Source organism: Cinclus cinclus, chromosome 3, assembly GCF_963662255.1.
Source record: "Cinclus cinclus chromosome 3, bCinCin1.1, whole genome shotgun sequence".
Lineage (NCBI taxonomy): Eukaryota > Metazoa > Chordata > Aves > Passeriformes > Cinclidae > Cinclus > Cinclus cinclus.
The window spans coordinates 48,237,588-48,248,208 of record NC_085048.1 but is presented as its reverse complement, the minus strand read 5'-3'; the positions used below and the strand labels follow the sequence as shown (position 1 = coordinate 48,248,208).

The 10,621-nt window shown below is 42.4% G+C and overlaps 1 protein-coding gene across 1 annotated transcript in view; it reads right to left on the bottom strand.

The window, feature by feature from the left end:
* Nucleotides 1-1,181: 1,181 nt before the first annotated feature.
* The window catches only part of DCBLD1 (discoidin, CUB and LCCL domain containing 1), a 47,555-nt gene continuing 38,115 nt past the window's right edge, over nucleotides 1,182-10,621 (bottom strand). Inside the window, 4 exon segments of the mRNA XM_062489969.1 lie at nucleotides 1,182-3,564; nucleotides 6,089-6,208; nucleotides 7,733-7,782; nucleotides 9,408-9,498. Of these exon segments, the coding sequence (XP_062345953.1) occupies nucleotides 3,047-3,564; nucleotides 6,089-6,208; nucleotides 7,733-7,782; nucleotides 9,408-9,498 (779 nt within the window). The 3' untranslated portion in view covers nucleotides 1,182-3,046.

Here is a 10,621-nt window from a genome sequence, read left to right as displayed (position 1 = left end):
ACTAACGAGCCTTCTGAGTGTGGAAATACCCAAAAATGGTGCATACTCTAACCTTCACTGTGGAACAAAGGTTTTTTAAACCTGTGATATTTTATAAGGCTGCCTATGTCATAGCTACATCTGGCTTTGGCAGTGAGGCCAGGCTGATGTAGACAAGCTAGAGTATGATGTATCAGGACGTAAAAAGCCATTCAGAGGATGGACATGAGGATAGTCATTGGCACTGGTAAGGTTCAGGCAATCCTCTTTCATTCCTAAACCAGGATTTTGTGTCTCTTCCACCATTAGGGTACAGAGATGTAGGGTAGGAAGTTCCTTGTGTATCTGTTGCTAGGGTTGCTAAAAACTTCCTAGGCCAAGGTGGAGAGGCTCGAGGCTTTTAGTGTTAACCATGCTCAGCAGTCACTCAGAAGTGAACTGTGAAGCACCATGGCAGTGACCCGGAGATGTGCTGCTTCTGTCCCTGTCAGCACTAAGCTGCTGTGAAGGGAGGCTGAAGATGTTCAAGGAACTATTTTAAACCACATTTGCAGGTTTGCTGGGTTTCTTTTGAGGGGGGTGGGGATGAAGGCGAGGTACAAATTCAGACCAAACTTTCCATTAGGCTAAATTAACTGTGTTAAGATGAGTTTGAATGACAGCAGAAATGGGCAGATGCTGCCAAGAATGTGGCAGAAATATGCAAAAAGTTCATTATAATACAAGTAGTGTCATCTGCTGCCTGGTCCTCTTGCATTGCTGTATTAGTTAGCTGCCTCATTATGTGGGGAGTAGGCCTGATTACTGACTTGTTTGTCAAGTGACAAGTCAGGCTAATTAGTTGTGTGGGCAGAGGATTGGTTTCAAGCTCATCAGGAGGGCATCCTCATCCTTGCCCCAATCATATGCATCCAGCAGCGGCGTTTGGCGCAGGAGGCTGTTTGTGGGTTCTTCTCTAGAGCTTATGGACAGAAAATGTGGGCTAAATGGGGCACTGAGAGAATCTTTTTTTAGCCTGTCACACTGGGGCCATGAATTGCAGCAGCGCAGCTGGCACTTTTGCAGGGCGTGAGGAACACTTCCTTCTCACCCTGCAGGGTATGTGGCAGGAGTGGGCGTGCAGCGATGATCGAGTCACCAAGTGAAGTGGCAGGCCTCTGTGGCTGATTTACAAATACCAGTGCTCTTTATTTACACAGACATGTAAACAACAGAAGGTAAACAACACCGCCCTGCTCGGTCTAACAAACAGGCTGCTGCTGTTTCACTTCAGGACCTGAGGTGTTTTAGACATTTCACAGAAACTGTATTGACAGAAAACACAGGAAGGCTACGAGGTTACCTTGACTCTTTCTTCTTTGCACGGGAATCACAAGCACGGTGCGGCAGCGCGGGGGAATGGCACTACCTGAGGCTACAAAACAAGGGTATGCAAAGAACCCACTCAGAGCTCGCCTTAAGTTCGGGTCTGGCTGGAGTCAGCAGTATTTGTGAGCAGTACCACTGCAACCAGTCTGTCTTCTGACAGCACTTTCCACCCAGAAAGCTGAAAGCACTCTGACCAATCTTCATTGCATCCTTTGCAAATCATCCCGTTTATATACAAGGAAATAAAGGGAGGGCCTTCAAAGGGTGACTTTCCCAGAGCTCAGGTTTTACTGGTCTCGTTTCCCAACCTTGTGCTTTGAGTATAGCACCATTCTTTCTTCACAGAAGTATATAGCTTCTTGACATTTTAGGGCAAGCTTTTGACCTCAAATAAATGCCCCAAGCACTGGAGGTAGAAGGGCAGTGGACGGTCCCAGTCATGGCCAGAAGCTGTTCTGCTCCAAAGCTGCCCCTGCTGAACGAGGAGCCAGCTACTGTGCGATACATTGCACGCAATCCCAAGCTTTTTCAAGTTTGTCTGAAAACGGAACTGAGGGAGATATTAGCTGAAAAATAAAAACTGCTGGAAAACAATAGTGCTCATCTGTTGTCTTGCAAATTTAACTGCAACAGTAACCCATACACACACTGTGTTTTAGTTAGTTGAAATACTTCTAACAGAAATGTTACACTAAATTTCTAAGACAGAAAAATACTTAGTGGAGAAATGAGAAGTTCAGGAAGTTTGCTGCTTTGTGCCAAGGAACAAATTTCCTTATAGTTTAGCAGCAAAAGAATCAGCTAGGGCTTGAACAGCATTGAATTCTCAGCTGTAAATTCACATTTTCGTTGCACGCATTTCCTATATAAAAAAATTAAAATAACTTCCCCAGATTAACTGGTTTTGGATATGTTATTTGGTTTGGGGTTTTTTTTGTGGGCTTTTTTTTGTTTTGGTTTGGGGTTTTGTTGTTTTTTTTTTTCCTGTTGTGGAGTGATAACCATGGCTTGAACCCCAAACCAGTTTCAGCCTTTCTACCTGTTTTCTAACATGAATTTCGAGTTAGATGGGCTCAGCTTGCATGATAGATCATATTCAAGCATGTGAGAATTGCTGCTAAAAAAGCAGCTGGGAAGTTGTGTTTGAGCACAGTATTTAAATACTCAGCTGCCTTCTCTCATGTACATTATGCAGAAAGTAATTTAACTTCTATCCTCCCAGTTAAAACTACAGCTCTGTCTTCAGTTATCATTGGAAAGGAGATGAATCAACACAACCATAAGTACACCATTTACAGCTGCCAGTACGGCAGCAGGTAAGATAAAGACAGAAAAAGAGGACTGTTTTTCTTAAATAGACATTCCTGCAATCCTTTCAAAACCCCAGGTGAAAAGGAAACCTAAGAAATTCTCCTTAAATAAAAGCTATGTACAAATTGCACACATTGCAAATGGAGCACTGAGATCAGTTACAGAAAATAAGATGTACAGTCTTCACTGATAACATCTCTCTTGCTATAAACAGTGATAAACAGCATATGCTTTCTTCAGATGTCAGAACCCAGCAAGACAGCAATATTATGTACACAGGGCTTGTTTGCCTTCTGCCTCCCACAGCAGAGTCCCTCCAAACTCTGTTTTCACTTCAGAAAGCTGTGCAGCGACGTTCCTGCGCACCGTGCCACTCCTGCTCGGCAGATCACAAGAGAGCTGTCATTGCTGTCTGGCTTATGGGCTTTAGGCAGTCCCTGGGCGTGGAGTAACCCTCGCCCCCCAGAGCAGTTTGCTGGGGTTTCTGGTAGTCTGTGCTGTAGCTCACGGAGGTCAGAACACCATTAACTTTGGGTTTGTCGTAGTTTATGACACTCTGGGGTGTCTGATAGTCTCCGTTCCTGGTGTTGGTTTTACATGAACTGGAGAAGCTGCCAGCAGTAAGGGAATGTATCTGAGATGAGGCGACAGGAACGTTGTAGCCGTTCTCAGAGGGGAAATTATTTTCTCTTGCTATGTGCCGCTCTATGATGGGGGTGGCATACTCGGGCTCTTGGCTGGTCAGGGGCAGAGCATATTCGTGCCTGTTAGCTCTGTGAGGGCAGTGATAGTGATTTTCAAACTCAGAGCTGCCCCTTCTTCCGTCCTCTTTGGTGTCCATGGGGCGAAAAGTAGATCCTTTACGTGTTACCGTCCCAGTTCCAATCATGAGAGGCTGCTGATAATCTAAAAGGAAGCATGAAATGTTCAATAAGCCATAGATTGGTTATCTTATGTATATAATACTTATGCATAGATAGGTATTTTATGTTGAAAAACTGTTCTGTTATTGTATCAAATGTGTGGTTATTGGGAATGTGAAGAAACCTTTACCCAACACTGATCCTGTAACCTTCAGCGAGCAAGAGTTGCAGAACATGGCGGCTCTTCCACAGAGAAGCTTCAATCTGCCACCTCTTTTTCTGCTCCCTCCCTCCCTTTCCCTACCTACCCTCCCAAATAAATTAACATTTCTGGAGAATACTTGAAAGCCCCAAAAATGACCGAGGTCAACAAAATATTAGGAACGAACTGGACAAAGGACATTGCATGAAGATCCACAAGTGAGTTCTCCAAAATGAGTGTTCCAGTTTTGGAATAATTAAAATGCCCAGAGGATTCTTAACGAGCCAGCTTGATTTAAAAGGCATCTCACAGTAGCTGACTGACAAGAAGGATGAAGTTAGGCAAAACGACAGCCAAGAGAGTCAATGGAAGTGTGAAATGTGCTAAGCCAGCTCAGCAGGGCTGCAGGCTTGCCAGGGGGAATGAGCTTGGGGGAAGAAGAGGGAATGGTGCTGCTGGAGGCAGTGGGCAGCCACCCGGTCAAGGGGGATGGCAGGGATAGAGCTGGCCTAAGGCAAATGGCCTGAGCAGGAGCAAGGAGTGAGATGGGAGAAGCAGGACCTCAAAAAGTGTGTGTTTGCACCTCTAGTTAAGGTAGGTGCCAGGCTGCCGTGTAAGGAGATCTGAACAAGAAGGTTTTCTGAAAAAACCAGTCACACTATTATGAGAAAAGTGAACGCTCTGACTTTCTCGCTTTGGTGCTGGTGACAATCTCTTACAGATACATACGGTGGCCTGAACAGCTCTAGTAAATGACACTGCTAAAGTATCGTGTTTTCATGCAGGCGTGAAGAAGTTAGCTCAGTTTCTGTTCTGGCATCACGGTTCATCTGACACGAGCGTCGAATTCGATCCCATATGTCCTGTGAATCTTTCTGGCAGTTTCTGGCTGTGTCCCAAACTTCGGCATGTAGGGTGAAGGTGTTATGATATTTCACTAAGTAAGTAGTGCAGCTCTCCCCAGCACTGCTGCTGCCTTCCCCAGAAATCTCTCTCGCCCGGGATGAAGCATCTCGACTTCCTCCTGGCTGCCTTTAGGAACCAGCAGGCAGCTGGGAGTCTGAAGTGAGGGAATTCCATGTAGCATGATAACCTATATGCAAATCGTGTGATCCCTGCAATTAAATTATAAATTGGAACATTTCTAGGTTGCATTCATGTTCTTATTTCATGGTTTTTGCTCCTAAGGAGTCTGCAGGTGAAATGCTAACGCTGGGAATATGCCTGAGCCAGGCTGAGAGTTCAGACTTCCCACAAACACAGCACAAGGGGATGGTGGAAAGAGAAAAGACTTCCCAGACATGGCCAGGGAACCAAATAGCCAACCATACTTTGTGAACAACCTGTATTCATTCTCTTTCCTTAAAACTGCTTTATAGGTCTCTGCGTATTTATATTAAAAGTTTCTATAAAGGATTGAAACTGTCTTTGAAAGATATTGCGAACAGCACCATATGGAATTACAGTAACCATCCATTTGTTTTTTAAATGTATTTCTCTGCCAAACACAAAGAAGAAATTCTAAGGAATTTCTAAGATATGGAAGCTGGAAACAGCAAACTAATCTTTCTTCAAGAGTTCTGATACCACTGATCCCATGAAATGGCTGGTCTCACTAGTCTTACCAGACAGAATAAACTAGGTGGGGATAAGATGTGCTAAGAGGATGAATTAAAAAATCATCCTTATGGGATGCAAATAGTACTGATGCTCTTTCATTGTTATTTTCTCTATCCAAACAGTGACCTGGAGCCAAAGTAGCACAGGAGAGAAGTGCTGTGGTTAGCTTTCCTCTTCTCTCTCATCTACCTGCCTCCTTCCTCTTCAGGAGGCCTTATCTCCCAGACAGTTCAAGAAGGCTGCACAGGGATTTCAGCACAACTTCCAGCTAGGCATGAAATCCCACCATAAACCAACTTTATCTATTTGATCAAATATTCAAATTTTTCTATTTGATCAGCAGCAAGGGACATGGCATCATATTTTGTTTCATTTCCAGAGCCACTTAAGATAAATAGAAACACAAAAATTAGTCAGCAAAGGGAACCAATCCTATCCTAGGCACATTCTTGCATTTCATCCATGCCTGAGTCCCTTCCATCATTACCTTCAGCTGTTGCTATTTCAGAGTCAGAAAATTTTTCCAACAACTCCAAGAAAACAAAATTCCAAAAAGGTGTGTCTTTCTTTCTCTAATATATTAAGCTTCTTCACTATACATTTGGGATGAACATGAATAAATCTATTCCTGGTCCTCAGTTTGCATAAAAGCTGAAGCTTGTAACATTGTTGGACCACCCCTCTCCCTGGTACTGGCTCTGCACACAGAGCAAAAGGGATGCATCTGAGGGGGAGCAGCTGTTACCTGCCATGTCACTGGTGACCAGATCCAGCTTTTGTGGTGTCTCCTTCTCGTTGTTATAACTGATGGTAAATTCAGTTGACTGATGTCTGGTAAAGGGCTGCTTGATTTGTTTCCAACAACCTATGAAAAAGAAAAAAACGAAGGCTTATCAGCAAGTTAAATGCTTAGAATCATAAGACTTACCAGAGAGTTTTATTTTTGGTATACTCATTGCTGTCAATATATTAAAATAGTTAAAAAACCATGACTAAAATGGGCTGTTTGTTTAAAAAAAGCCCCCTAAATATGGAGGGTGATGGAAGAAATGAATCATCAACTGGGATTTCCAAGTTTATATAAGATTTTTTGGCAAGAAGGGCTCAAGCTCTGTAGGTGACTACAGAGATGCCTTAACAAAGTATATACATAAAATACCAACTTTAAGTCAGTTATGTTTTGGCATTGAATATATGGCAAAAATGCTTAAAATTTCTCCTTTTCTCAGTAGATTAATGTGGCTTCCATTTCACTGGTATCTGAGCACCTGTACTCATGAATTGACTTGTTCTCAAAACATCCTTGTAAGACAGAAAGAAAGAAATGCACAGTGTTAGGGACTTGCTGGAACCTGTGCCAGGAGGTCTGTGGAGAGGTGAGTTTGACTCACAGCATTCTAAGCCCCAAGCCTGGTTCACAAGGACTTAGGAACTTGTTTTATGAAGCAGACATACAACAAATGAACTGACTGGGTAAGAGGCTATCTCCAGTTTCTTGGGATTTGCCCTCATTAACAAGTGAGAAAGGATTATGACGTGACCTTGAAAAATCATATTAGCAAATATGATGTTAAGTACAAATTAATTTTCTAATGAGGACAAGCTGCAGTGGGTAGCAGCATTCCTTTCACTGACGTCAGCACCTGCTGAGGGATGAAATTTTGGAGCTGAGCTATTGCAAGAGACTTGTCAAGAGACATATGAAGTGCTTAGTGGTTTGGGTTTTTTATGGAAAGAGGAGTTTCAGAAGGATATTCCTCTACAGAATTGGTTGGCCAGGAAAAACACCCCAACTGCCAAGCTGATGGGAACCCCACTCTAGAAAATGTTATTGAGCAAGACAAAGAAAATACTTCATCGAGATTTCGCAGTCATCTCCTAAAGCAGTGTGCTCAAGCCAATCCCTCATTCAGTACAGTTCACTGTTGTTAGGTTTTATAAATACAGTTTCAACCAGGGAGGGCAGTGAGAAAAAAATATTAAAGCCATAAAAAATGATTATCCCTTGCTCTCTTAGAGAAAAGCAATCCCCTCTGCTGTAGGGAAAAGAAAAGCAAAGCAGCAATTTTCTGCAAAATAGGTATTTTGGAAGTGGGAAGGAGAAGGAGGGCACCTGGGAGCACTCTTACATGCTAATTTATGCACTCTGTATAATAGATCTTTTGTTAATTGCCTTTCTGTCATAGAAACCAAATTATATTGTTTCTCAGGGCACTATGCTAAGATGACACAAGTGGGACTATCATTTGCTGTTTCCCTTGTATGAAGAGGTGAATTTGAATGAGAAAACGTGGATGCTATTTCACAAGCATTAAATGCTTAGTTGCACAAACTCCTTCCTGCTGGCCCAGCGGACAGGACAGGACAAAGTGCATGATTCTCCACTAACCTGATTTCTGAGTACTGGATAATCCATAGGAAAGTCCTTTGGCTTCTCGCCTACAAGGAGAGGAAAGGATTTATAAACATCAGTACTTACAACATTTCAGCTTCATGCCTTAGCTCCAGCAGAGCCTTTTTACTTAGGGGCTGAGGATAAGGCTTCACTTCGAGTTCCTGAAAGTTGCTGTTTACTGGAACATCAGGCATGCAAAACAGCACTTGGACATTTTCTTTTTGTCCATCTATGTGCAAGCTGTGAGTGCTGGTGTTCAAATTTCTGGAGCTGGCACACATCAGTTTGATGTGTCTGTGTGCCTCTCTGGGCTATGTTTGGGTCTGCTCTTCTGAATTCTTTGGATATTTTACAGATTTACTGGGAATCCAGGGCAGAGCTGAGCATCACTGGTGATGAAACAGCATCACCAGAGCATTATTTACACTCCCAAATCCCCATCTGCTGACAGAAGCATTTCCTGGCTCAACATGCAAGTGCAGGTTCTTAGGAATGGGCATCTTGCAGGAAGCACAGTTAGCAGTGCTTCTTCCAGTTCTCAGTCTTGTGAGCTGAAATCACTTTGTTTTAGCTGCTTACACCAATGTATGTGTGTGACTCCACAGAGCCAAGCTCTGCTTTCAGCCTGCTAGATTAAGTGCTCTAACTTAAGGGACTGGGAAACAGAAACACAACAGGAGGGAAATAAAAGAAAATTATCCAGATAGATGGCTCAAATCTTCCCTTCACTGAATAAATATTTGGCTTTGGTGTAGAAAGTATCCTGTCTTTGACTGCTTTACACCTCAATGCTTGTGGGTATGTGTAGGGTGAAGAGAACAGCTATTTATGCATAGTTCTGACCTGCTTTACCTTTATTTTTCTTTGACTAGGGGAGGCATACAGTAAGAAATAAAATTTACAGGGACAGGTGAGTTCTACTTAAAAGAAAGACTGACAAACAGGATCAATTCCCAGCTCCCTAGTAAGGAGGCTCAGAGGAAAGAGGGCACAGAGTTGGACATTCTAACTAGGTGTTGGAACCCAGAAGTTTTGAGCTTTCTGTGCTTTCTGACACTCACCCCCAGGATAACACTGCTTTTGACTAGAGGCCTTGGAGAAGACTTCCAAATTTGAGTGATGGAGTTAAGAGTCATGGGTATGTAGTTAAAACAGAAGTGTGTGATTTCACATGGTGAAGGGTTTAGAATTTGGGGTTTTTAGAATATGGTAATGAGTATGGGACAAGATGGAGGTTCTTGGGCATTGTCTCTTGCTGACTTCTTCTTCCTCCTTCTTCATGATTTCAGGTAGTAGTTTTTGGTTGGATAGTTGGTGCTGCACTGCAGGTCATGGAGGTTTGGTTATTGGGTCAAAAGTATAAATAATATAGGTGTTAGCTCTTTATTGGACTGTTTAGCTTTAAAAGACCTTGTAACTAGCTAGATTCACTCTCCATTTCACTCGCTTTTAGCTGGTAGCTAGAAGCGTTGCAGAACTCTCTGTACTAGATAAGATTCAATAAAAAAACCATTTCTGAACATGAGAAATTCATCTCCTCCATGTTGTTAATCCTGACTCTGAGTGAAGGCAGAAGAAAATGAAGAAAAGCCACTAATTAGGTAGTGCAGCTAACCCATTTACACTTAATACCCACAAATACCTCCTCTGACAAAACCCAGTATCTTACCTTCGTAGGGCTGTGCAGATACAAATTCCAGAGAACACGAACAGAAACAGCACGATGAGGATGGGGACAATTATAGCTGTAAGCTTTAAACCTGCATGAGAAAAAAAAAAGGGACAAAATTTAAAAGGTAAGTTACTATAAAGTTGGTAATTTTTACTACAGCAAAAGGTAGATAATGTTGCAGGAATGCTTCTTGAAGAGAGCATGAAAATACACAACTGTAAAACTAAAAGACCACCCCTCAGCCATGGTTGGATGGCATGCACCTGTGTGGAACAATGTTGAAACAAAACAGTTGAATAGACTGTCTCAAAGATTACACTTGGCATCTATATGCATCCTTACAAAGAACAGTTCTTTCTTAATACACACCAGATGACTTTAAAAAGCCACTCATACACACTGTTTGCAGTTGCTTATAAATCTACCAAAGGAGACTGCAATTTTACACGCCAAGTATCTTGCTCATGCTGAACTGGCTGAAACATTTCAGTCAAAATAGTTCAAAGATTTCCATGAGGGAAACTAGGAAAAAACCTGTTCAGCCACAGTTAAATTCTAAACACAACATGCTTTAGAGTGGGGATTTGAAAATTAGCAGTGGGGTGGCTCTTGTGTCAGGAGTGTGCTGTTCCCTGTTTCCACAGATACTTGCCAGCTGTGAAAATGAGGCAGTAGAAGTGTCGACAGGGTATTTTCAATTTAGCAGATGAAATCTCTGTAGATTTCATTTTCATTGAACCTGGACATGGTTTACTCATACCACTGCACAGATGAACTGCTCTAGGCAAGTAGATTCAGGATTTTTTTCTTTCACTGATTGCTTCTTACAACCAATTTTTTCACAGAGGCATTTCTACAACTATCAGCTACCTAATGGGTAGTAGCATTTGATACAGTGGGGCTGGCAATTCCTACCTGGCTATGAGCCCACCAAACAGCATAAGCACCAAATTTTGTTTGTTTGCTTTTTAAGAAGTTAGGTCTACAACATTAAAGAATGAAGACTGCAAATTCAGGGAGAATTACACAAATTAAGGTTGTCTGAGCCCCCATGAACACAGGCATTATGGAAGACTGTTTAATTACACAATCAGGCACTAGTGTATGCTGCTTTCAGCTGGGAACTTGCTCTGGAAGGAGTCATGGTTGTGTGGAGAGAAGATAACACTTTTGTGAGACGACTACTTCACATACTAAAAAATTCTAAAATA